The sequence below is a fragment of the Rhinoraja longicauda genome, chromosome 28, assembly GCF_053455715.1.
Source record: "Rhinoraja longicauda isolate Sanriku21f chromosome 28, sRhiLon1.1, whole genome shotgun sequence".
Taxonomy (NCBI): domain Eukaryota; kingdom Metazoa; phylum Chordata; class Chondrichthyes; order Rajiformes; family Arhynchobatidae; genus Rhinoraja; species Rhinoraja longicauda.
The window spans coordinates 28,814,707-28,842,628 of record NC_135980.1 but is presented as its reverse complement, the minus strand read 5'-3'; the positions used below and the strand labels follow the sequence as shown (position 1 = coordinate 28,842,628).

The 27,922-nt window shown below is 50.2% G+C and overlaps 1 protein-coding gene across 1 annotated transcript in view; it reads right to left on the bottom strand.

Moving 5' to 3' along the window:
* LOC144607345 (dedicator of cytokinesis protein 7-like) overlaps positions 1 to 27,922 on the bottom strand; it is a 160,536-nt gene that overhangs the window by 9,316 nt on the left and 123,298 nt on the right. The window contains exons 29-43 of the mRNA XM_078424111.1: positions 26,185 to 26,309; positions 24,458 to 24,634; positions 22,149 to 22,281; positions 20,425 to 20,524; positions 17,363 to 17,459; positions 15,864 to 15,998; positions 13,911 to 14,057; positions 11,692 to 11,850; positions 11,045 to 11,145; positions 9,798 to 9,990; positions 8,240 to 8,383; positions 6,417 to 6,548; positions 5,486 to 5,620; positions 4,415 to 4,504; positions 3,440 to 3,676 (exon numbers count right to left, since the gene is read on the bottom strand). Of these exons, the coding sequence (XP_078280237.1) occupies positions 3,440 to 3,676; positions 4,415 to 4,504; positions 5,486 to 5,620; positions 6,417 to 6,548; positions 8,240 to 8,383; positions 9,798 to 9,990; positions 11,045 to 11,145; positions 11,692 to 11,850; positions 13,911 to 14,057; positions 15,864 to 15,998; positions 17,363 to 17,459; positions 20,425 to 20,524; positions 22,149 to 22,281; positions 24,458 to 24,634; positions 26,185 to 26,309 (2,105 nt within the window). The remainder of the gene's footprint in view (positions 1 to 3,439; positions 3,677 to 4,414; positions 4,505 to 5,485; positions 5,621 to 6,416; positions 6,549 to 8,239; positions 8,384 to 9,797; positions 9,991 to 11,044; positions 11,146 to 11,691; positions 11,851 to 13,910; positions 14,058 to 15,863; positions 15,999 to 17,362; positions 17,460 to 20,424; positions 20,525 to 22,148; positions 22,282 to 24,457; positions 24,635 to 26,184; positions 26,310 to 27,922) is intronic.

Here is a 27,922-nt window from a genome sequence, read left to right as displayed (position 1 = left end):
CCCCTCGACCCAGGCCCCTCGACCCAGGCCCCTCGACCCAGGCCCCTCGACCCAGGCTCCTCGACCCTGCAGCCCTCAATTGCTGTGTACTTATATTTTATCCATTCCAGCTGTTTTGCCATTTATTGTTTTATATTTACTCATCACACTGTCAAGAAGTGGTTTAGGTTTACACTGTATTATTTAGCTCTGGCCGCATGCATTATATTTTACAACATCACAGAAAATCCTTTCCACAAGGCGTTTTTCAACTGATACTAAAGACACGCAGAACTGGAACAAAAATGTTTAAATCATTTCTTTGTTTTTACAATGCATGCTGTTGCAAATTAAATATCCAGAGTGTGGTTAAATTAAGTGTCAGGTCTGTTATGGAGTTTACAGTTCCAACTACAGTACATGTGCACAGTAAAATCCATCCCTCCAACAGCCATCCAATTTAGTGGGGTTAGTTAAAGAAGGGCTGTGGTCTTGGAGCCAAGATCCTTCCAATAATCACAAAGCATCTTTTGTTTCACCTGCAACACCCAGCAACTATGAAGAAGGGACCCTATTCAAAACGTCGCCGATCTATGTTATCCAGAGATGCTGCCTGACCCGCTGAGTTACTCCAGCAACTTGCATCCTACAATGCTGACTTTAATGTGCCGAAAGGAACTGCAGATGCTGGTTTAAACCGAAGATAGACACAAAATGCTGGAGTAACTCGGCGGGCCAGGCAGCGTCTCTGGAGAGAATGAATGGGCGACGTTTCGGGTCGAGACCCTTCTTCAATCCCGCTGGGCTGAAGAAGGGTCTCGACCCGAAACGTCACCTGTAACCTTCTCTCCGGAGATGCTGCCTGTCCCGCTGAGCCACTCCAGCATTTTGTGTCTACGCTGACTTTAATGTTTTACCCAGATGGTGGGATTGCTGAAATTGTAACATTGCTTGGTGATGCTCAACAACTCCAAGTTTAGTTTAGTTTAGTTCAGTTTATTGTCACGCGTGCCGAGGTACAGTGAAACGCTTTTGTTGCATGCTAACCATTCAGCAGAAAGACAATACATGATTACAATTGAGCCATTTTACAGTGTATAGATACATGATAAAGGGAATAACGTGAAGTCAAGTTCTAGGCTGAGCAGAGGTTGGTTGGGAGGTTGGAGAAATTTTGATGGTCAGGTAAGCCACGTGTTGCTTGCTTGCAATCATACTTAGTGAAGACTCGATGAAAGGGGTAGGGTGTGGGGTGTGACGGAGTTGGTGACGCGGTAAGTAGATGGATGGAGGTGAGAAAAGAACAAAGTTGGATTAAGTGAACGGAAAAGTCTGTAGCAAATTGCTCTGGATGAGAGGAAGAATGGGACAATCCACTGTGGATCCAATTGCAGAATCGTAATAATGTACAACTGGTCCATCGCGACCGGTTCTCCGCTTCAAAGAGGCCTGCAAGTGGGATATGGAGGCTTGTGGCATCAACACTGACCACTGGGAAGCTGTGGCAGTGGATCGCTCCATGTGGCGTGAGATTATCCAGGAAGGCATTCTGAGGGCGGATATGGGCAGGAGGTTGGGTGATGCGGAGAGGAGGGCCGGCAGCAAGAAGCAGGCTTCTACAGCCCCAAAGACCTCCTTTATCTGTCCCCATGGGCGGCAAAGACCGTCATTGGAGAATTGGACTGGTCAGCCACAGCAGACGCTGCCAACGCAAGCAGCAAAGACCCGGGAGACCTCCGTGGTCTATCGAGACTGCCAATGATGGTCCATCATGACTTGACGGGCATTAAAGGACTTTGTGCTCTTTCCACCCCTAGCCCGTGGTCCACGGCCCATTCTCGTTCCCCTCTCCCCGGAGTCTCAGTCTGAAGAAGGGTCTCGACCCGAAACGTCGGCCATTCCTTCTCTCCAGAGACGCTGCCTGACCCGCTGGTAACGTTCCACCCTGCTGAGGGTTTGTGACTACACCACCCTCTGAGCCAGTGTCCAGACCAACACACCCCAATGAGAGAGATCATTTTTCCTCCAATCTTTCCACCAATTAATATAAACCCATGGCCCCTGGTCATTGACTTCGGGTGAAATTATACGTTCATTTAAGGGCAATGCACAGTCCTTTGGACCTGGTGAAAAATATGGCGCAAATTCACCAAACTGATGGTGATGTTCAAGGGTTAAACTATGATGAGCACTGGCATAAAATGACTTGAATTTCCCTCAGTTTAGAAGAGTGAGGAGGGGTCTAAAAGGGAACGTGCAGGGAAAATACCTTCTAATTGTGTGGAATCCATTCTAATGGGACAACATCTCAAAGTTCCAGAGCAGATATAACAGAGGGAGACCAGAAAGCACCCTAGACCAGAAAGCACCCTGGTGCTCAAAGGTTGTAAAACAAATTCACACAAAGGGTGGTGGGTGTGTGGAACGAGCTGCCGGAGGAGGTAGTTGAGGCTGGGTTAAGAAACATTTAGGTAGACACAAAATGCTGGAGTAACTCAGCGGGTCAGGCAGCATCTCGGGAGAGAAGGAATGGGTGACGTTTCGGGTCGAGACCCTTCTCTCCAGAGATGCTGCCTGACCCGCTGAGTTACTCCAGCATTTTGTGTCTGTCTTCAATTTCAACCAGCATCTGCAGTTTTTTTTCCTACACGCAAGAAACATTTAGACAGGTATACAGGTAGGAAAGGTTTGGAGGGATATGGGCCAAGCACAGGCAGGTGGGACTGGTGTAGATGGGACATGTTGGTCGATGCGGCCAGGTTGGGCTGAAAGGCCTGCTTCCACGCTGTATCACTCTATGGCTCTCTATGAATATGACTGACTGGAACATTGTCACTGCCAGTCCCATGGAAACCTTTCAGGCGGAGATTGACTGATTATCACTGGGTGAAGACATGGAGGTACATGGTACAAAGGCAGCAAACAGGTTTGAGAAGGACATCAGCAAAGAACTAAAGGAGTAGAACGGGCTTGAGGGGCTGAATGGCACAATGTTTAGTGGGCAAGGTTCAAACGCCTGAGCCAAGCTGCCCCTCGAGTGTTGAGATTGTGGTGAATCTGTGGAATTCATTGCCACAGAAGGCTGTGGAGGCCGAGGCCTAGATAGGTAGATTCTTAGTCGGAAAAAAACTGCAGATGCTGGTTTAAATCGAAGGTAGACACAAAATGCTGGAGTAACTCAGCGGGTCAGGCAGCATCTCTGGACAGAAGGGTCTCGACCTGAAACGTCACACATTCCTTCTCTCCAGAGATGCTGCCTGTCCCGCTGAGTTACTCCAGCATTTTGTCTCGCTTAGATAGATTCTTAATTAGTGCGGGTGTCAGGGGTTATGGGGAGAAGGCAGGAGAATGGGGTTAGGAGGGAGAGATAGACTAGCCATGATTGAAAGGCTGGAGTAGACGAAGGGCCGAATGGCTAAATTCCGCTCCTGTCTCTAATGAACTCATGGTATCAGCTCACCTCCTGTTTGTCTATGACATTGATCCTGGTCTTGATGTAAGGGAAAGCGTCTGAGGTGGTCAGGATGGTTTTGCGCTTGTACTGCTGGCTGAGCTCGCCGTGGGCACGGCCGTTCAACGTGTATGGAGTGCTGTAGATGAACTGCCGAAGGTTGGAGCTCCGCTCGTAGTTGCTGACGCGATGTTTCAGCTCATACTCTTCAAAGTAGGGCTCAACGTAGGTCACCTGGACATAGGCCTGTGAAGCACAGCACGTTTTAATGCTTTCGTCATCTTCTGACGATCATAAGTGATAGAAGCAGAATTAGGCCATTCGGCCCATCAGGTCTAAACCGCCATTCAATGGATGGCTGGTCCATCTCTCCCTCCTAGCCCCATTCCCCTGCCTTCTCCACATAACATAGAAACATAGAAAATAGGTGCAGGTGGAGGCCATTCGGCCCTTCAAGCCAGCACCGCCATTCATTGTGATCATGGCTGATCGTCCCCAATCAGTAACCCGTGCCTGCCTTCTCCCCATATCCCTTGATTCCACTAGCCCCCTCGAGCTCTATCTAACTCTCTCTTAAATCCATCCAGTGATTTGGCCTCCACTGCCTTCTGTGGCAGAGGATTCCACAGATTCACAACTCTCTGGGTGAAAACGTTTTTTCTCACCTCAGTTTTAAATGGCCTCCGACTCTTCTCAGACTCAAGGCAGACACAAAAAGCTGGAGTAACTCAGCGGGTCAGGCAGCATCTCTGCCCTTGTGCACTACTATTGCACACCTGTACACTGTGTGTCTGCCCCGGCCCACTACTATTGCCCACCTGTACACTGTGTGTCTGCCCCGGCCCACTACCATTGCACACCTGTACACTGTGTGCCTGCCCCGGCCCACCACTATTGCCCAGTCTCCACACTCCCCATAGTATTGTTGCTCCTAGTTTTAGTTGACAGTGTATTTGGCCACACCAGTGACCACAAACAACACACCTTGTCCGGTTCCAGGTTCTCCTTCTTAACCGGTGCAGAATCTTTAATAATCTCCACACGATCTTGCCCGAACACCGCTTTGTAAAATTCCTGCGGCAAACAATCACATTAAGTAGAAGTTCCAACTCGTCATTCACGCAATTAAATATTACATGAGATTGGTACATCCACTCACACAGTGGGCGGTGGGTGAGTGAAGCGAGCTGCTGCAGGAGGTAGTTGAGGCAGGCGGAAGAGGGCTCTGCCCGAGCCGGCTGCCTGCCCCGTTTCCGGGGTTACGTCCGTCCGCGCCCGGGTGGGGTTAGAGAGGGACCATGCGCTGTCCACGGGCACTCTGGGGGGTTTCCGGGACTGCTGGGGGGTAGAATGCATCCTGGGCAAGGAGTGTAAGAAAATAACTGCAGATGCTGGTACAAATCGAAGGTATTTATTCACAAAATGCTGGAGTAACTCAGCAGGTCAGACAGCATCTCAGGAGAGAAGGAATGGGTGACGTTTCGGGTCGAGACCCTTCTTCAGACTGAAGAAACGTCACCCATTCCTTCTCTCCTGAGATGCTGCCTGACCTGCTGAGTTACTCCAACATTTTTGTGAATAAATATCCTGGACAAGGAGTGTCAGATAGTTGTATAATAGTTTATTGTTTGTCTTATATTATGGTGGTGGGTTCTGTTTCGGTTTTATTACATTGGATATATTATTTTAATGTTTGAATAAATATTTTTGATGAATAATTTTAAAAAGGAGGTAGTTGAGGCAGCGACTACCATAACATTTAGGAAACATTTAGACAGGTACATGGAAAGGACATGTTTAGAGGGATGTGGGCCAAACGCAGGGAGGTGGGACTGGTGTAGATGGGGCATGTTGGTTGCATGGGCAAGTTGGGCTGAAGGGCCTGTCTCCAATCTGCATCACTCTATGACTACACGAGAAGCAGGCCATTCGACCCTCTGTGCCCGCGCCACTATTCAATCAGTCCTCAGCACCATGTTCCGCACTAATCCCACTTCCCCAAATATCCAGCGATCTTAATCTTGAATATTTTCATTAATTCATCAGATCCATTACCTCTAATCTTGTGGAGATTTCCACCAGTTTAGTGATCGCTGGCTCCTTGTAGACGTATTCCTGGTCATCCAGTTCTCCAAACAGTGATCCGTAGAATCCCACACGGAAATATGTCCCAAACATTCTCTTCTTATCCTGCAACATACGATTAGAAACATAGAAACATAGAACACAGGTGCAGGAGGAGGCCCTTCACGCCAACAACACACCTTCACACCAACATCACGCCTTCACGCCTTCACGCCAGCAACACGCCTTCACGCCAACATCAGGCCTTCACGCCAGCAACACGCCTTCACGCCAACATCAGGCCTTCACGCCAACAACACGCCTACACGCCAACATCACGCCTTCACACCAGCAACACGCCTTCACGCCATCACGCCCACATCACGCCTTCACGCCAACAACACGCCTTCACGCCAACATCACGCCTACACGCCAACATCACGCCTTCACGCCAACATCACGCCTTCACACCAGCAACACGCCTTCACGCCAACATCACGCCTACACGCCAACATCACGCCTTCACGCCAACACGCCTTCACACCAACATCACGCCTTCCCGCAAGCATCACGCCTTCACGCCAACATCACGCCTTCACGTCAACATCACGCCTTCACGCCGGCAACACGCCTTCACGCCAGCAACACGCCTTCACGTCAACATCACACCTTCATGCCAGCAACACGCCTTCACGTCAACATCACGCCTTCACGCCAGCAACACGCCTTCACGCCAGCAACACGCCTTCATGCCAGCAACACGCCTTCACGCCAGCAACACGCCTTCACGCCAACATCACACCTTCACGCCAGCAACACGCCTTCACGCCAGCAACACGCCTTCACGCCAGCAACACGCCTTCGCCAACATCACGCCTTCATGCCAACATCATGCCTTCACACCAGCAACAGGAACATTTACCTCACTCAGGATCAGATCAAACGTTTCCTTCAGGTTTCCGTGAATAACTGAGAGTTTCTTGATATTCCGATGAAATTCAGCAATCGGGATTATGAGCTTGTGAATCTCATAAACCACTTCATAAAATTCTGCCTTTAAAAACAATGAAGATTTTATTTTGTTATAGATTCCGCACTGTAAAAGCACCAATGTAACATATCCTGATAAAAAATCCTATTTTCAAAAAAGAATTTAATTTATCTTACACAGTGCACAGTGCAAGGATCCTATACACTATGAAATAAATAAGTACAGTTAAGTTCCATCTGCACCACAAGCTGTTGAAAGACCAGTCTTCACAGTACAGACAACTGTCTCCACCTATTCCTTTTCGCCAGAGGTGTTGTCTGACCCGCTGAGTTACTCCAGCTTTTTGTGACTATCCTCGATTTAAACCAGCATCCGCAGTTCCTTCCTACACAGGTCAGGTTTAGTATGGAGCGATAATTTTTTGACACATGGTGCAGCGGTAGAGTTGCTGCCTTACAGCGCCGGACACCCAGGTTCGATCCTGACTACGGGTGCTGTCTGTACGGAGTTTGTACGTTCTCCCCGTGACCTGCGTGAGTTTTCTCCGAGTTCCCCAGTATCCTCCCACACTCCAAAGACGTGTAGTTTAATTGGCTTGGAATAATTGTAAATCATCGCTAGTGTGTGTAGGATCGTGTTAGTGTTTCTGTTTCTGCGCTGTATCTCTAAACTAAACTAAATTAAACAAAGACACTGCTAATACTGTTCTGTCAAAAAACTGGAGCATAGATATAGCAAAGATTAAATGTTGGGTAAAGGTCCATTTACATTGTTTCACTGAACAGTGTAAGAACATTCGACAATAGATGGCAAGTGAAACTGTAGATAAAACTGGACACAAAGAAGTGTGATTGTGTCCAATCTACTGACATTGTTTCCCCCGTCTGAGCTTACGTTTCAAGCAAGCTCCAAGCTGGTAGCCAAGAATCAGAATCACTAGACTAGATAGACACACTGTGTAAGAAGGAACTGCAGATGCTGGTTTACACTGAAGATAGACACAAAATGCTGGAGTAACTCAGCAAGACAGGCAGCATCTCCGGAGAGAAGGAATGGGTGACGTTTTGGGCTGAGACCCTTCTTCGGACTGAGTCTGACTGAGACTGAGTCAGTGTGAAGAAGGGTCTCGACCCCAAACGTCACCCATTCCTTCCCTCCAGAGATGCTGCCTGCCACGCTGAGTTACTCCAGCATTTTGTGTCTATTCTAGGACTGTGAATAGACGTGGACACATGGCTCTCAGTTATGTGCGGTATGTAGTTTCCTTCCTGTGGTGCTTCAGATGGTGATATTTGATGCCTTGAATGTGGCTGCAAAATTAGGGGCGGCACGGTGGCGCGGCGGTAGAGTTGCTGCCTTACAGCGAATGCAGCGCCGGAGACCCGGGTTCCATCCCGACTGCGGGTGCTGTCTGTGGGTTTTCTCCGAGATCTTCGGTTTCCTCCCACACTCCAAAGACGTACAAGTTTGTAGGTTAATTGGCTTGGTAAATGTAAAAATTGACCCTAGTGTGCGTAGGATAGTGTTAGTGTGCGGGGATCGCTGGTCGGCGCGGACCCGGTGGTCCGAAAGGGCCTGTTTCCACGTTGTATCTCTCTGAACTATTAATATTTCAGAAGTGGCTCGGGCCTTTGGTTAGTAAGCCAGCTGAGTGAAACGTGAAGAGCGCTGAGAGATGCTTCTTCAGACGCAATGAACCAGAAACGCTGTTCTTAACAGCCGACGCGTAGCTTTACAAAAAGGTGAACGTGTACCTTGTTAAAGAACTTAGCCGCCTCGTCCAGCAACTTCAAGAGACCCTCTTCAGTCAGTGAGTTTCCCGCCCAAATACCCTCCCTCTCCATGGAAAATATATCTTCAGACACCAAGGATTCCTCCAGGACATTGAGGGAGATTTTCTGGTGAAGAAAGGAGAGAGAAGACCAAAGGAGAATCATGGACCACCAACCAATCCCAAGACATAGATTGCCAATGGCCAATCAAAGGATGTCAACATCCAAGAATCAATAGATAATAGACGATAGGTGCAGGAGTAGGACATTCGGCCCTTCGAGCCAGCACCGCCATTCAATGTGATCATGGCTGATCATTCTCAATCAGTACCCCGTTCCTGCCTTCTCCCCACACCCCCTGACTCCGCTATCCTTAAGAGCTCTATCTAGCTCTCTCTTGAATGCATTCAGAGAATTGGCCTCCACTGCCTTCTGAGGCAGAGAATTCCACAGATTTACAACTCTCTGGCTGAAAAAGGTTTTTCCTCATCTCTGTTCTAAATAGCCTACCCCTTATTCTTAAACTGTGGCCCCTGGTTCTGGACTCCCCCAACATTGGGAACATGTTTCCTGCCTCTAGCGTGTCCCACCCCTTAATAATCTTATACGTTTCGATAAGATCCCCTCTCATCCTTCTAAATTCCAGTGTATACAAGCCTAGTCGCTCTAGTCTTTCAACATATGACACTCCCGCCATTCCGGGAATTAACCTAGTGAACCTACGCTGCACGCCCTCAATAGCAAGAATATCCTTCCTCAAATTTGGGGACCAAACTGCACACAGTTCTCCAGGTGCGGTCTAAGGACTAAGGGAAAGGGGGAGCAAGGGCGGAGCTGCGGAGACACAATGTTTTTATAAATAGTTTCTGGATGTATCTTTAACTTCATTTGGGCTTTTTTAATCATACGGTGTGGTAACAGGCTCTTCAACCCAACCTGTCCACACCGACCAACATGTCCCATCTTCACTAGTCCCACCTTCCTGCCCTTGGCCCACTACGCTCTGAACCTGTCCCATTCATATACCTGTCCAAATGTCTCTTAAACATTATGATAGTCCCTGCGTCAACTACCTCCTCCAGCACCTCGTTCCATACAACCTTTGTGGGAAAAAGATAAACCCCAAAGGTTCCTTTTAAATCTTTCCCGCCCCTCATCTTAAACCAATGTCCTCTGGTTCTCGATTACCCTTCTCTGCGTAAACGACTGTGTGTATTTACCTAAGGTGGACACAAAATGCTGGAGTAACTCAGCGGGTCAACCCCATCAGCCGTCGCGTACAACACATAATCCTGGAGACATTTCCACCGCCTCCAACGGGATCCCACCACTAGCCACATCTTCCCATCTCCACCCATATCTGCCCATAAGGAATGGGGTCTGAAGAAGGGTGTCATCCCGAAACGTCGCCCATTTCTTCCCTCCAGAGATGCTGCCTGGCCCGCTGAGTTACTCCAGCCCTTTGTGTCTGTCTTCGGTTTAAAACCGGCGCCTGCAGTTCCTTCCTGCGTAGTACGGGCGCGCTGCCTAGGCTGCTGACCTGGAAGCTCACGCTGCCCATGGGCAGATGGACCGACCCGTCCACGCGGTTCAAATACTCGGCCAGCAGGGCGGCGCTGTGCACCAGGCAGTGCGCGGCCTCGGCGAAGCTTTGGCGCTGCAAGTGCTTCACCGTGATCTTGCGTAGCCACAGCAGGCGCAGGTCCACGTAACTCTGCAAACCCTTCGCAACCCTGTGGAGGAAGCACACACCGCATCAGCATAACGGCAAAGGCGAAACGTGCCCCGGCCAATAGACAATAGGTGCAGGAGGAGGCCATTCGGCCCTTTGAGCCTGTACGCACCGCCATTCAATGTGATCATGGCTGATCATTCTCAATCAGTACCCCGTTCCTGCATTCTCCCCATACCCCCTGACTCCGCTATCCTTAAGAGCTTATCTAGCTCTCTCTTGAATGCATTCAGAGAATTGGCCTCCACTGCCTTCTGAGGCAGAGAATTCCACAGATTCACAACTCTCTGACTGAAAAAGTTTTTCCTCATCTCTGTTCTAAATGGCCTACCCCTTATTCTTAAACCGTGGCCCCTGGTTCTGGACTCCCCCAACATTGGGAACATGTTTCCTGCCTCTAACACATCCAACCCCTACATCGGCGAAACCAAGCGCAGGCTCGGCGATCGCTTCGCTGAACACCTGCGCTCGGTCCGCATTAACAAAACTGATCTCCCGGTGGCCCAGCACTTTAACTCCCCCTCCCATTCCCAGTCTGACCTTTCTGTCATGGGCCTCCTCCAGTGCCATAGTGAGGCCCGCCGGAAGTTGGAGGAGCAGCACCTCATATTTCGCCTGGCCAGTTTGCAGCCCAGTGGTATGAACGTCGACTTCTCCAACTTTAGATAGTTCCTCTGTCCCTCCCTTCCCCTCCTCCTTCCCAGATCTCCCTCTATCTTCCTGTCTCCACCTATATCCTTCCTTTGTCCCGCCCCCCTGACATCAGTCTGAAGAAGGGTCTCGACCCGAAACGTCACCCATTCCTTCTCTCCCGAGATGCTGCCTGACCTGCTGAGTTACTCCAGCATTTTGTGAATAAATCAACCCCTTAATAATCTTATATGTTTCGATAAGATCCCCTCTCATCCTTCTAAATTCCAGTGTATACAAGCCTAGCCGCTCCAGTCTTTCAACATATGACAGTCCCACACATGAGTCTGAAGGAAGGGTCTCGATCTCCCTCCCCACACACTGTGTGAGGCGCGCAGGTAGGTCAATGTCCTCAAGGGCATTACCTGTACATCAGGTCAATCTGCATGTCCACGTCCTCGGGGAACTCCTGCAGCTTCACCGTGTCACTCAGCACCCCGTTCAAGTTCCGCAAAAACTCCTCCACCTGAAAGATCAGCGGTCTCAGTTCAGTTCAGTTTACCGTCACGTGTACCGAGGTACAGTGAAAAGCTGTTCGGTCTTTGCAAAACAATCATAACACTTGCCCTGTGATAAAGACTAAAGTTAATTTAATTTAATGTAAGGCAGAGATAGATAGATTCTTGATTAGTGCGGGTGTCAGGGGTTACGGGGAGAAGGCAGGAGAATGGGGTTAGGAGGGAGAGATAGATCAGCCATGATTGAATGGCGGAGTAGACTCGATGGGCCAAATGGCCCCATTCTGCCCCTATCACTTATGACAATAGACAATAGGTGCAGGAGGAGGCCATTCGGCCCTTCGAGCCAACACCGCCATTCAATGTGATCATGGCTGATCATTCTCAATCAGTACCCCGTTCCTGCCTTCTCCCCATACCCCCTGAATCCGCTATCCTTAAGACCTTTCCTTAGAGATACAGCATGGAAACAGGCCCTTCGGCCCACCAAGTCCGTGCCGACCCGCGAACTGCTCCTATCACTTATGAACTTATAATGTTTAGCATGTCGTTACCTGCACTGGGAAGTTGGTTCTCTCCATGGCTCTGTCTGCTTCCAAGTAAGTTAGGATCATCGTGAGAGATTTCTGGAGACATTGCTTATCCTGGTTAGATAGTTTCTCTGCCATCGATGCCAGCGTTAGAGTGATGTACATTTTTGCTTTTGGAAAATGCTGAACAGAAAAGGCAAGTTAGCAACATTCAAAGTGGAATACTCTGGAAAATACTGTTGCTTCGCGTTCAATATCAGGTTGTACCGTGTAGCTTAGTTTGGAGATCCAGCGCGGAAACAAGCCCTTCGGCCCATCGAGTCCACGCCGACCATCAATCACCCGTGCACTAGTTCCATCCGACACGCTAAGGACATTTTACAGAAGCCAGTTGACCTACAAACTACAAAGGACTGGACAAGCTAGATGCAGGAAAAATGTTCCTAATGTCGGGGGAGTCCAGAACCAGGGGCCACAGTCTAAGAATAAACGGGAGACCATTTAAAACTGAGGTGAGAAAAAATGTTTTCACCCAGAGAGTTGTGAATTTGTGGAATTCTCTGCCACAGAGGGCAGTAGAGGCCAATTCACTGGATGAATTTAAAAGAGAGTTAGATAGAGCTCCCCGTAGAGCTACGGGGAGAAGGCAGGCACGGGTTACTGATTGTGGATGATCAGCCATGATCACAATGAATGGCGGTGCTGGCTCGAAGGGCCAAATGGCCTCTTCCTGCACATATTTTCTATGTTTCTATGTTTAAGCCGCTGGGATCAAAGGAGGATCTGGCGGGGGGAGTGGGGGCGGGAGTGTTGGGGGGGTCAGGGGGGTGGAGAGGGGAGCGGATGGGGGGAGAGGGGCTGCTGTCAGGTTTGGCGGTAGGCAGTAGATTGGAATCCTTGGTGAACTTTTGTAACTATGTCGGCGGCAGAAACGTGGGGCCTCTTGTCTGGGCGAGCTCTGCTATACGGGGTTTTACTGGGTTGTAGCCAAAACATAGCATTTCACTTTACCTGGGTACACATGACAATACATTATCGTTGTCTGAAAACCAGAACGTGGGATGGAACTGGAGCACCCACGCAGGTCACGGGGGGAACGTACAAACTCCGTACAAACTCCGTACAGACAGCACCCGTAGTCAGGATCGAATCCGGGTCTCTGGCGCTGTAAGGCAGCAACTCTACCCATGGGTTTGATACCCATTTCCAATATAGTATCATCTGAGGAAAGGTCTCGACCCGTAACGTCACCCATTCCTTCTCTCCAGAGATGCTGCCTGACCTGCTGAGTTACTCCAGCATTTTGTGTCTACCCTAGTATCACCTCCAGATCTCTTTGCCCATCAACTCTCGCCGGGTGAGTGTGGTCTCCTTTATCGACACCCTTTCCTCTATCTAACGCAGTGGGTTTTAATTCCACCTCAGGACTTGGCTTCCGGTTCCACGCTGCCCATTCATTCTGTGAGCAAGTTACGACACGTGCCACAGTCAAAGGCTTGGCTGTGGTTGTAATCTACGGAAGCTGTGCAGTTTACAAAGCACGTTGCTGCCTGAAAGATCAGGGTGGAAGAGTTAGGCGTTCCTTCCATGTAAAAATGGCAAGTGGTAGATCACCAGTGGGCAGTGCTGCTGGAGCTCACCTGAGTGCACCGGAGCGCCACTCCGGCACCTCGATAAAGTAACAGCCAAAGTAAACAGCGGGGAATTTAACAAAGGCCACTCTGGCACCAGTGGCACCTAAAAAATGACTACTGCAACACTGTAGATCGCCAACACAGAAAAACAGCCTTGGTACAGCAGTGCTGGACTTACCATCTACCTCATTGGCAATCCTCGGACTAGACAATAGACAATAGGTGCAGGAGTAGGCCATTCGGCCCTTCGAGCCAGCACCACCATTCAATGTGATCATGGCTGACTATCCTTGACCAGACTTTGCAGGGAAACACTACAGTTCGGTGCAGTACAGTGAAAAGCTTTTGATGCGCGCTATCCAATCAGCGGAAAGGCAATATGGTTACAATCGAGCCGTTTACAGTGTATAGATGCATGATCAGGGAATAACGTTTAGTGCAAGGCAAAGCCACCAAAGTCCGATCAAGGATAGTCCCAGGGTCACCACAGAGGTAGATAGTAGTTCAGCACTGCTCTCTGGTTGTGGTGGGATGATTCAGTTGCCTGGTAACTGCTGGGAAGAAACTGTGGGGGTGGGGTGGGGGTGGGGGGTGACGACGGTTACTCACCGCGCGGTAGCTCTGCCTCAGGAGCAGGTACAGGGAGGCTGAGGCTTGGGTCCGCGTGCTCTCAAAGTGACTGGTGGACCTGTGCAGCAGCAGCGAGCACAGCTCCATGCAATGCTCCGAGTCCCCCTCAAACAGCACCTCCGGGAACTGCAGCAGGGACACAGCGGCAAAACAGTCACCACAAACATGCAACGGCCGCCAACAGTGCAGCATGCACTGCTGGCCCGAACACCAGCTGCAACAATCCCGTGACAAACTGCAGTCTTTCACACACTCGCATTCATAAGTACTGACCTTGGATAGAGTGGACGTGGAGAGGATGTTTAGTTTAGAGTTACAGCGCGGAAACAGGCCCCTTCGGCCCAACGGGTCCGCGCCGACCAGCGATCCCCGCACATTAACACTAATTAACACACTAGTGACAATTTCTTTGCATTTACCAAGCCAATTAACCTACAAATCTGCACGTATTTGGAGTGTGGGAGGACACCGAAGATCTCGGGGAAAACCCACGCAGGTCACAGGGAGAACGTACAGACTCCGTACAGACAGCACCCGTAGTTTAGTTTAGAGATAGTTGGCCGGTCTCCGGCGCTGCATTCGCTGGAAGGCCACAATTCTACCGCTGGGCCACCAGTGGGAGAGTCCAGGACGAGGGGGGACATGGCAACAGAATTAAAGGACGTTCAGTTAAATTTAAGAAGGAGATGAGGAGGAATTTCTTTTGTCAGAGGGTGGTGAATCTGTGGAATTCTTTGCCACAGAATACCCATTGACGTGGAGCCCAAGTCAATGGGTATTTTTAAGGCAGAGATAAATAGATCCTTGATTAGTCCGGGTGTCAGGGGTTATAGGGAGAAGGCAGGAGAATGGGATTAGGAGGATATGTCCCGCCCCCTCCCCTGACATCAGTCTGAAGAAGGGTCTCGACCCGAAACGTCACCCATTCCTTCTCTCCAGAGATGCTGCCTGACCCGCTGAGTTACTCCAGCATCGTGTGTCTACCTGGAGTGCAGAGCAACAGGTGTGTGACTGCAACCTGGAGTGCACTGTGTCCAGATGATGGGGAGGTCGGGTCAACTGTGGCCTTAAGGGGAGCAGGGGGGTAAGTATATGGTGGGGAAAACCTTGCAAGGCTTCGGGGAAAGGTCTGGTGAGCGTTGGGTTGCCAACTGTCCCGTATTAGCCGGGACATCCCGTATATAGGGCTAAATTGGTTTGTCCTGTACGGGACCGCCCTTGTCCCGTACTAGGCCCGGGGTGCTGTAGGCCCGGGGGCCGCTGTAGACCCGGACGCTGTAGACCCGGACACTTTTAGGCCCGGGGGCCGCTGTAGGCCCAGACAATGTAGGCCCGGGGGCCGCTGTAGGCCTGGACACTGTAGGCCCGGGGGCCACTGTAGGCCCGGGCGCCGCCTAACGGAGGTTACATAGCAACCTGCCTCCCCGCCCGGGCGGCTGCCATTGGTGGAGCAGGAGCACGTGGCCGCTGGCTGGGTGAGGTCACATGGGGCGCGGGGCGGTGACGTCACCTTTTGTCCCTTCTTTGGGAATGAGAAAGTTGGCAACCCTAGGTGAGTGGAATCACACAGTTGATTTGACAGAGAGCCAGTGCAAACACAGTGGGCCGAATGGCCTGCCTCTATGCCACAACCACTTGATGAGTCTTTGGGGTGAGTGCGGGTGTCAGGGGTTATGGGCGAAGGCAGGAGAATGGGAGTTGAGAGGGAGAGTAGATCAGCCATGATTGAATGGCGGAGTAGACTCGATGGGCCGAGCGGCCTAATTCTGCTCCTGTGACTGGTGAACATGAACATATGGGAGCATCGATGGTTTGTTCTGAACAGCTGCCACTTCCAGCCCATGTAAGGCCCATTGCTCCTGCATTTCGTGCTCACATTAAACGGTTCATTCACTCACTATAGTTCGTGCTGCTCACAGAGAGCCTGGTTACCTTGGCGATGATGGCCCTCTGGGTGTTGAAGCCGTCTTTGAGATACAGGGTGCTCTGGTTGCAAGACAAGCTATGGACCAGGACCTTCAGGACCCCTGTGACCACAGGCTTCAACTCAGGCATTGGGCTGGACAACTGGAAAGACAAAAATGTCGTTAAACACGCGGCGGAAATCTGTGCTGCAACGTTTAAGAATAAGGGGTAGGCCATTGATGTCAAGTGTCCCTGGTGTGTGTGGGGTAGTGTGAGTGTGCAGGGAATGCTGGTGTCCCTGGTGTGTGTGGGGTAGTGTGAGTATGCAGAGATCGCTGGTCGGCACGGACTCGGTGGGCCGAAGGGCCTGTTTCCTCGCTGTGTCTCTAAACTGAACCTGCACTGAGTCATTTATTCCTGTAATGCCGTTGACAATATGATGAAAGAATGGGTCGACTAGACTTATATTCACTGGACTTTAGAAGGATGAGAGGGGATCTTATAGAAACATATAAAATTCATAAGGGGTTCAACAGGCTAGAAAGAAAGTAACTCTACTGTCGCCGCCACTGTGGTGACCAAGCGGGTTTGAACCTTGTGTGATCAGGGAAGGAGGCTGGAGTGCCCATTGCCTGTTCAGACAACCCTTGTCCACATCCTGCCAGTTATAGCTGGTATCAACTCACCAATACCAATCTTCGCGGGACAGTGGACAGGAGTGGAGGAGACAGTAGGCCCACCTGCTCCATCTAGTGGTAGCTCAACATGTTGCACCCTCTACTCTGGACCCACGTCTTTGGAGTGTGGGAGGAAACCGGAGATACCGGAGAAAGCCCACGCAGGTCACAGGGAGAACGTACAAACTCCGTACAGACAGCACCAGTTGTCAGGATCCAAACCGGGTCGCTGGCGCTGTAAGGCAGCTACTCTACCGCTGCGCCACCGTGCCACACTTAATGTGTGCTATCTCTGTCTTTCCTTTCATACCACAAGAGCAAGAGACATTCTCCCCTCTCCCAGCGTGCAAGAGGTACAGAAGTGTGGAACATCACACCTCCAGATGCAAGGACAGTTGCATCCCAGCTGTTATCAGGCAACTGAACCGTCCTCTCACCAACTAGAGAGCGGCCCTGAGTTACCATCTACCTCATTGGAGACCCTCGGACTATCTTTAATCGGACTTAACTGGACGTTATCTTGCACTAAACGTTGTTCCCTTTATCCTGTATCTGTACACTGTGGACAGCTTGATTGTAATCATGAAAAGATTTCCGGTGACTAGCTAGCACGCAACAAAAAAGCTTTTCACTGTACCTCGGTACACGCAACGAAAAACCAAACTAAACTAAACTAATTAAATAATCAGTCCTTGAGTAATGTTGTATATGCACAGTTTGCTAAACATGGGGGTCAGGTATTAGTGCTTAAAATATATAATATAACATGTAATATAATATACGGTGCTTATTTGAACCTTGGAATATCTGATGTCCATAATACACAGAGAAGACCACACCACTTCATACCTGGATTAAGAGCTCCAGAGTATCCAACACAATCAAGTTGGTTTCCACAGTCAGGTTTCCATTGATTAAGGCTTCCTCTTCCAGTTCTAACTTCACCCTGAAGTAACGGGAATAAACAAAGAGGCACTGAGTTAGCATCAGAGTGAGGAGAAGACTGTGCCAAGCGAAGGCAGGACCAAGCCAGACCAATCCTGGCCACTGGCTCAGTTCTAATGCGCGGGAAACCATGGACCACGTGATAGCACATAGACTAACCTTCGTTGGGACTCGCTGATACAAATTCACAAGTTACAGGAGTAGAATTAGGCCATTCGGCCCATCGAGTCCACCGCCATTCAATCATGGCTGATCTCTGCCTCCTAATCCCATTTTCCTGCCTTCTCCCCATAACTCTCCACACATGTTCTAATGAAGAATTTGTCTATCTCTGCCTTAAAAATATACAAAATATGCAAAATATGCAACCAGGTTGCTAAACACTTTAACTCCCACTCCCATCCCCACCCTGACCTTTCTGTCCTGGGCCTCCTCCATTATCAGAGTGAGGCCCAGCGCAAATTGGAGGAACAGCACCTCATATTTAGCTTGGGCAGCTTACACCCCAGCAGTATGAACATTGACTTCTCTAACTTCAAGTAACCCTTGCTTTCCCTCTCTCCCCCTTCCTAGTTCTCTGACCAGTCTGACTGTCCCCCTGATTAAATTTTATCTCTGTATGCTTCGTGATCACCTTCTCCGAGCTAACAATGGTCAATTCTATATTTTCCTTGACCTACATCCCCTTTGATGTCTCGTTTTCACACTTTACACTTCCTTATCTCTGTGTCTCCACCTCCCCTGACTCTCCGTCTGAAGATGGGTCTCAACCCGAAACGTCGCCCATTCCTTCTCTCCAGAGATGCTGCCTGTCCCGCTGAGTTACCCCAGCATGGTGTGTCTACCTTTGGTGTAAACCAGCATCTGCAGTGCCTTCCTGTGCAATTAAAAGGTTAATTTTGAGAAACCCATCGGAAACCGAAAGTATTGTAAGTCGAAATGCGTTGAAACCGCACGATCGCGATCGCTACGGGTCGCTGCCATTTGCGCCATCGCAAAGTCGAACTATCGCAAGTCGAAGCATCGTAACCTGGGGAGTCCCTGTACTGCCGCTTCGCTGACTGGACAGAACACAACAACAGCTTTTCACTGTACCTCGGTACGCGTGACAACAAACTAAACTAAACTGAACTCTGTTTCCTGGGGTGATCCTCGTTGGCTTCGGGTAATCAAACACGACAGCATGAGAAATAGCCCACAATGACGTAGTCAGCAATAACAGGAATCCACTCAAAGGGGAAGCAGGCATGTGTGTGGGTTATTGTCACGCATGCAAACATGTGCCTCCATTTTTGCGTGTTCACGCAAAAAAAAGTGTCTCTTGTGCACATGCAAATATGCACACACACACACACAAACTCTCATGGCCAAACAAGTACACACACAAACACGTACACGAGCACCCATGCATGTACACACGGATGTGCACACAGTGACACACATGGGAAACGCACACCTCCAGATTCAGGGACAGTTTCTTCCCAGCTGTTATCAGGCAACTGAACCATCCTACCACAGCCAGAGAGCAGTGCTGAACTACTATCTACCTCATTGGAGACCCTCGGACTATCCTTGATCGGACTTTGCTGGCTTTACCTTCCATTAAACGTTATTCCCTTACCATGCATCTACACACTGTAAATGGATCGATTGTAATCATGTGTTGTCTTTCTGCTGACTGGTTAGCACGCGACAAAAGCTTTTCACTGCCCCTCGGTACACGTGACAATAAACTAAACTGAAACTGGGTAAGATCACAAGGGAAGCATCTGACCTTGAGTGGAAACAGGTTGCATTGAACTGGCAGCCCATCTTAAAGCATTGAGAACTAACTTCAGCGGAAAAGGATAGGATACAAAGGGCAAAATTGGCTTCCAATTCACATGGAATTACATTGCACTCCTTGTCAAGTATCCTTGCTTGGGGTGGCATGGTGGCGCAGCGGTAGAGTTGCTGCCTCACAGCGCCGGAGATCCGGGTTCGATCCTAACTATGGGTGCTGTCTGTACGGAGTTTGCACGTTCTCCACGTCACCTGCGTGGGTTTCCTCTGGTTTCCTCCCACATTCCAAAGACGTGCAGGTTTGTTGGTTAATTGGCTTCTGCATATTCTTTCTAGAGTGCAGGTGAGCACTGGAGTATCGACGATCATTGGTCAGCCTGGACTGGGTGGGCCGAAGAGCCTGTTTCCACGCTGTATCACCAAGCTAAATTAAACTAAACTAAACAAATAATTTTCCCACCTTATGCAAATGAAATGAATGAATGATACTTTATTGTCAAAAAATCTCTAACACATGACCATCATATGCAATAGCATGCTCTCATAAGTGCATAGGTTCTAAGAGCAGTGTTAGGCCATTCGGCCCATCAAGTCTACTCCACCATTCCATCACGGCTGATCTATCTTTCCCTCTCAATTCCATTCTCCTGCCTTCTCCCCGTAACCCCTGACACCCATACTAATCAAGAATCTGTCAATCTCCGCCTTAAAAATATCCAATGACCTGGCCTTCACGGCTGCCTATGGCCATGAATTCCACAGATAGGAATAGATCGGGTAGATGCACAGAGTCTCTTGCTCAGAATCGGGGAATCGAGGACCAGAGGACATAGGTTCAAGGTGAAGGGGAAAAGATGTAATAGGAATCTGAGGAGTAACTTTTTCCACACAAAGGGTGGTGGGTGAAAGGAACAAGCTGCCAGAGGAGGTAGTTGAGGCTGGGACTATCCCATCGTTTAAGAAACAAGTGGACAGTTACATGGATAGGACAGGTTTGGAGGGATATGGACCAAGTGCAGGCAGGTGGGACTAGAGTAGCTGGGACATTGTTGGCCGGTGTGGGCGAGTTGGGCCGAAGGGCCTGTTTCTGTGCTGTATCACTCTGTGACTCTATGAGATACAACACATAAATAAAGGACATCATACACAATCGCACGTAGGTTGATGCAGACGGCTGTACTTACTTGTCCCGGCCAACAGGTTGTCGCCACCGTGTCATATCCTTCCTCCAGCGTAACTTCTCGTGCAGACCCGGGCTCACCCCGGGGAACAGCTTCTCAATTCCTGAAACAAATAGCTTAGGTGAGACATAAAGAGAGAGAAGGGCACGGTGGCGCAGCGGTAGAATTGCTGCCTTACAGCGCTTGCAGCGCCGGAGACCCGGGTTCCATCCCGACTACGGGTGCCGTCTGTAGGTTCTCCCCGTGACCTGCGTGGGTTTTCTCCGAAATCTTCGGTTTCCCCCCACACTCCAAAGACCGTAGAGGTTTGTAGGTTAATTGGCTTCTGTAAATTGCCCTTAGTATGTGGGATAGAACTAGTGTATGGGGATCGCTGGTTGGTGTGAACTTGAGAGCCAGTGGGCCTGTTTCCATGCTGTATCTCTAAACTAAACTAAACTGAACTAAACTATACTACACTAATCTAAACTAAACTAGATTAAACTAAATCAATTGGGTGGCAAATCTCATCTCCACGATCCACCTTTGCCACAGTCTATACACTGGACTGGGATGGTGTGAGGAGAGGTGTGAATGGAGTAAATGAGCCCGTGCTCTCAATTTTTTAATTTAAAAAAAAATTATCAAAAAATACTTTATTCAAGAAATAAATATATACAAAACATGTTCCTTCCAAAACTACATAGGGCGGCACAGTGGCGCAGCGGTAAAGTTGCTGCATTACAGCGAATGCAGCGCCGGAGACCCGGGTTCGATCCTGACTACGGGCGCCGTCTGTATGGAGTTTGTACGTTCTCCCCGTGACCTGCGTGGGTTTTCTCCGAGATCTTCCCTCACTCCAAAGACGTACGGATATGTAGGTTAATTGACTGGGTAAATGTAAAAATTGTCCCTAGTGTGTGTAGGATAGTGTTAATGCGCGGGGATCGCTGGGCGGCACGGACTCGGTGGGCCGAAGGGCCTGTTTCCGCGCTGTATCTCTAAATCTAAATCTAAATCTAAAAAAATCCATCCCACATTCTCGGAGGCTATACGTACATTCAACACAGATATTCAATGTAAAAAATTATACAAAATTAACCACCATTTCCACTCGTGGCCCACTGGCGAGGAATCCCTTCCGTTATTCTGAGGGGCGTCTCCACCACACCCTGCCCCCCATGTCCAGCAGCGGAAGGACCCTAGACTGTGGTCCTCCCCCACAGGGCCTTGGCATTGGCTGCACCAAGCTTCAGTGCGTCCCTCAGCACGTACTCCTGCAGTCTGCAGCGGGCCAGTCGACAACATTCCCCCACGGACAGCTCGCTCCGCTGGGAGGCCAACAAAGCTCGGGAAGACCAATGAGCGTCTTTCACCGAGTTGATGACCTTCCAGCAGCGCTCGATGTCCGTCTCTGAATGCGTCCCTGGGAACAGTCCGTAGATCACAGAGACCTCTGTGACGGAGCTGTTTGGAATAAATCGTGGCGGGGACCCTTGCAAACCTCTCCAGACTCTCTTGGCAAATCCACGCTCTGTGAAGAGGTGGGCAACCGTCTCCTCTCCATGGCAGCCGTCCCGAGGGCAGCGTGCGCTGGTATCCTGTGCTCTCAATCCCCCAACAAGCTGCAAGACCATTCTTCCACGAGATGAGACGCAGCCAACAGAACCCGCCTTACAGACGGAACGAGGGGCAGATGACGGAGTGTGGGATAACGGTCCAAGTGGGACGGGAGATGGCAATCGTACCTGGATATCCCCGACGTTTCATCATTTCCCGCCGGGCTCCCGTGGTGCCGAAGATGTTCTCCTCCAGCCGCAGCTTCATGTCCCTCGACTTGCGGTAAGCAACACTGCTGATCTGTTCAGTGGACGGCTGGCCCTGTGGACAGGTGCGGTCGTTTTAGTTTAGAGATACAGCGTGGAGGCAGGCCCTTCGCCCCGCCAAGTCCGCACTGACCTGGGGTTGCCAACTTCCTCACTTCCGAATAAGGGATAAAGGGTGACGTCACCGCCCCGCGCCCCGTGTGACCTCACCCAGCCAGCGGCCACGTGCTCCCGCTCCACCAATGGCGGCCGCCCGGGCTGGGAGCACGTGGCCGCTGGCTGAGTGAGGTCACGTGGGGCGCGGGGCGGTGACATCACCCTTTGTCCCATATTCGGGAGTGAGGAAGTTGGCAACCCTACTAATACGGGACAAGGGCGGTCCCCTATTAAACTATAAACTGATTTAGCCCAAAATAGGGGATGTCCCGGCTAAGAGGGGACAGTTGACAACACTAAGCAGTCAAGTCCACACCGAACAGTGTTCACCCCACGCACTAACACTATCCTATACACACTAGGGAACAATTTACAATTTACAATTTTTGCCAAAGCCAATTGACCTTCAAACCTGTACGTCTTTTTGGAGCACGGGAGGAAACCGGAGCTCCTGGAGAAAACCCATGCAGGTCACGTGGGGAACGTACAAACACGGGACGGACAAGCACCCGGGTCTCGGGGACCCCGCAGTCGATCCCCAACAAAGGGACCGCCAGCTCCACGATGTTAAAGCCGCAGCGCGAACGGAGATACAATGACAAAGTCGCATCTCCATCGAGGAAAGGGATAGAGAAAGGTTTCTCCCAAACCCCCTCCCACCCCCCACATAATGCAAAAACACACGAGCAAACACAGACCAAAGCAGCAAAATAAGAAAGAGACGAGGCAGGCCGTTAGCGCGGATGCCATGCACAGCGCCACCTTGGCAACTCATGACTCCATGCACGGTGCCACCTTGACAACCGATGAGTCCATGCACAGCGCCACCTCGGCAACTGATGATGCCATGCACGGCGCCACCTTGGCAACTCATGACTCCATGCACAGCGCCACCTTGGCAACCGATGAGTCCATGCACGGCTCCACCTTGGCAACCGATGAGTCCATGCACGGCTCCACCTTGGCAACTCATGACTCCATGCACGGCGCCACCTTGGCAACCGATGAGTCCATGTACAGCGGCATCTTGGCAACCGATGACAACCCTGCCCAAGACCGCAGGAAATTGCGGGGTGTTGTGGATGTGGCCCCAACCTCCTCACTGTCACTTCATGCTGCCTCAGGAAAGCTGCCGACATAATCGAGGACCTTTCTCACCCCGCTCATTCACTTCTCACCTCTCCCGTCGGGCAAATATGCATACAAAAGCTTGAAAGCAAGGGCCACCAGATTCAGGAACAGCTTCTTCCCCTCTGAAGGCAGACTATTGAACGGTATAACCATTAACGCAAAGCGTGTAGTCCCGATCTTCCAACCTATTTTGTTACAGACCTTGGAGTTTTCCCCTCTAACAGAAACGCTATAACGCTGTAACACCATATTCTGTTCTCTTGCATTATTCTCTTTACACTACCTGTTAAATGTGTGTGTGTCTTGATCGTACTCATGTTGAGTTAAGGTGACTGGATAGCACACAAGCTAAGCTTTTCAATGTTTCTATAAGACCAATATCAATGGCTGCCAAGCCAGGAATCAGTCTGGCCTTAGGATTTCAATGAACCTGACACCCTCACCATCCTCCAGAGGCCCAAGGTGAGGAGCAAACTATTTCCATACTCTCCCAATAAGGGTCATGCCTGAACCAAATCTATTGGTTCAGTAGAGTTGCAGCCTTACAGCGCCAGAGACCCGGGTTCAATCCTGGCCAAGCATGCTGAGTGGACGGAGTTTGCACGTTCTCCCCGTGACTTGCGTGGTGCCAAATGCTCCGGTTTCCTCCCACACTCCAAAGACGTACAGGTTTGTCGGTTAATTGGCTTGGTTACAAATGTAAATTGTCCCAAGTGTGTGTAGGACTCGTTGGGCCGAAGAGCCTGTTTTCACACTGTATCTCTGAAGTCCAAGGAACAAACAGCCTGCTTGGACACTGTGCGTGGGGCAGTGCTGGTGATCGCCGGTCGGCGCGGGCCCGGTGGGCCGAAGGGCCTGTTTCCGCACCGCATCTCTAAATTAAACGAAACAAAAAAGTCTAAAATGCTAACGGGTTTGTCCGGTGGCGTCTCTGGCCTTCTGACCTCGTACTCGAAGGTGGACACGCAGAGGTCCAGCAGGTCCAGGAGGCCGAGCAGCTGCTGGGCGGGAAGGTCCACGATCCACTCTTGAAGGGCTGCTTCATCAGCGTTCTTCAGAACCCACAGAAAGCAGAACAAGACGGTCTGGGTCAGTTCTGCTGGCATGATTGAACCTGGCAGCTGCAAGGGGGAACAAAATCATTAGCTGCCACGTGTACATGGGTAGTGGGACAATAGACAATAGGTGCAGGAGGAGGCCATTCGGCCCTTCGAGCCAGCACTGCCATTCAATGTGATCATGGCTGATCATTCTCAATCAGTACCCCGTTCCTGCCTTCTCCTCATACCCCCTGATTCCGCTATCCTTAAGAGCTCTATCTAGCTCTCTCTTGAATGCATTCAGAGGCTTGGCCTCCACTGCCTTCTGAGGCAGTGAATTCCACAGATTTACAACTCTCTGACTGAAAAAAGTTTTTCCTCATCTCCGTTCTAAATGGCCTACCGCTTATTCTTAAACTGTGGCCCCTTGTTCTGGACTCCCCCAACATTGGGAACATGTTTCCTGCCTCTAACGTGTCCAACCCCATAATAATATACCCCTTAATAATCTTATATGTTGTATGTCGTATGTTGAAAGACTGGAGCGACTGGGCTTGTATACACTGGAATTTAGAAGGATGAGAGGGGATCTTATTGAAACATAAAAGATTATTAAGGGATTGGACACGCTAGAGGCAGGAAACATGTTCCCGATGTTGGGGGAGTCTGGAACCAGGGGCCGCAGTTTAAGAATAAGTGGTAGTCCATTTAGAACGGAGGTGAGGAAAAACCTTTTCACCCAGAGAGTTGTAAATCTGTAACATTCTCTGCCTCAGAAGGCAGTGGAGGCCGATTCACTGGATGCTTTCAAGAGAGAGTTAGATAGGGCTCTTAATGGTAGCGGAGTCAGTGGGTATGGGGAGAAGGCAGGAACGGGGTATTGATTGTGGATGATCAGTCATGATCACAGTGAATGGTGGTGCTGGCGCAAAGGGCCAAATGGCCTCCTCCTGCACCTATTGTCTATTGTCTAATATGCTCAGTCAGCAATAGGAGCCTGACCACATCAGGTTTCTAGTTCCCTGGAAAGAACAAAGATGGACCCTGCTTGGGGGGACTTTGCAACTTTGTCAGCGCCCTTTATGTGGTGACTATTTGCATGCCTTGGAAAGAGTTTCACCGTGACTTGTCACATGTGACAATAATGTATAAAGTATTCACTGGGGTTAGACACAAAGTGCTAGGGTCACTCAGCGGGTCAGGCAGCATCTCTGGAGAGGAGGATTGGGTGACATTTCAGGTCAGTAAGACTGGTGGGAGAACTGGGGAGGGGGAGAGGATGGAATAGAGAGGGAAAGCAAGGGTTATGCCCAACGCTGGGGTGTAAGCTTCCCAAGCGAAATATGAGGTGCTGTTCCTCCGATTTGCGCTGGGCCTCACTCTGACAATGGAGGAGGCCCAGGACAGAAAGGTCAGATTGGGAATGGGAGGGGGAGTTATTCACTCTTGCCCACACTCACATACAACAGATCTGCTTGAGCTCAAGTGTATGTCCACATCCTGCTGGTGCAGTCGGCCGTTTACCAAAATGTTGTCCCTCTCCTCTAGGGTTGCCAACTTCCTCACTCCCCTTGGGCCAAAAGGGCCTGTTTCCACGCTATATCTCTATACTAAAGACGCAAGCAGCTTACCCCAGAGATGGGGGCCGAGTGCCTGTTCATGGCGGCTGTCACAGCTGGCGATGTTACAATGAGGCTGGAGGCATTCCTGGGATTTGAAGAGAGCTTGGGCAATTTTCTTCTCGAGTTGTCATAATCTAAAAAAAACAATGAGAAACAAAGTTGAGGAAGCACAGCCTGGGAAAATGGAGATTGTCAATGAGTGACACAGCCTGGAAACAGGCCCTCCGGCCCAACTTGCCCACACCGGCCAACAAGCCCCATCTACACTAGTCCCACCTGCCCACACCGACCAACATGCCCCATCTACACTGGTCCCACCTGCCCACACCGACCAACATGCCCCATCTACACTGGTCCCACCTGCCCACACCGACCAACATGCCCCATCTACACTGGTCCCACCTGCCCACACCGACCAACATGCCCCATCTACACTGGTCCCACCTGCCTGTGTTTGCCCTGCATCCCTCTAAACAATTTCTTCCCAGCTGTTATCAGGCCACTGAATCATTCTACCACACCCAGAGAGCAGTGCTCAACTACTATCTACCTCTTTGGTGACCCTCGCTCGCACTATCCTTGATTGGACTTTGCCGGCTTTACCTTGCACTGAACGTTATTCCCTTATCATGTACCTGCACACTGTAAATGGTTCGATTGTAATGGTGTATTGTGTGGGGGAGGGCCACAGTCTAGGGTCCTTCCGCTGCTGGACATGGGGGGGGCAGGGTGTGGTGGAGACGCCCCTCAAAATAAGGGAAGTGTTTCCCTGTCAGTGGGCCACGAGTGGCAAGGGTGGGGGGAAACTTCGTGTAATTGGTGTATTGAATATCTGTATTAAATGTACGTATGGCCTCCGAGAATGTCAGATGCAGTTTTGGAAGGAACATGTTTTGTATATATTTATTTCTCGAATATAGTATATTTTGAAGTTAAAAAAAATAATTGTGCATTGTTTTTCTGCTGACTGGTTAGCACGTAACAAAAGCTTTTCACTCTACCTCGGTACACATGACAATGAACTGAACTGATTTATTATTGTCAGGTGCTTGCACCCTTGCTCCAAGACCAAACCTGTCAATGGGGATCACACCCATGTCTCCAACAGGCTGCAAATAAAGTGGTGAAACAAGGAACTGCAGATGCTGTCTTACAAAGAAAGGCACAAAGTGCTGGAGTAACTCGGCGGATCAAGTAGCATCGCTGGAGAACTTGCGTAGGTGATGTTTTGGGATGGGACCCATCTCGGTCTGACCCGAAACGTCACCTGTCCATGTTCGCAGAGATGCTGAGATCCACTGAGTTTAGACCGCACAGCTGCGATGTGGTAACAGGCCCTTCAGCCCATCGAGTCCATGGTGACCAGTGATCACACTGGCACTATCCTACATACTGGGGGCAACTTACAACTTACTAAAGACAATTAACCTGCAACACTGTACGCCTTCGCAGCATGGGAGGAAACCAGAGCACCAGGAGAAAACCCACGTGGTCACAGGGTGAACATGGAAACTCCATATAGACAGCACCTGTAGTCAGGATCGAAGCTGTTGTAAGGGGTTCGATAGAACCCATTGGGTTTCATCCTTGGCGTTGTAAAGCACCGACTCTACCGCTGTGCCGCTGCGCCACGCGTCACTCCAGCACTTTGTGTCTTTTTTAGCTGCCTCTCCCCACAGTTTCATGTTCGCCCTCCCACCCCGGCCCACTCCCACTCTGGCCCACTCCCACTCCCACCCCGGCCCAC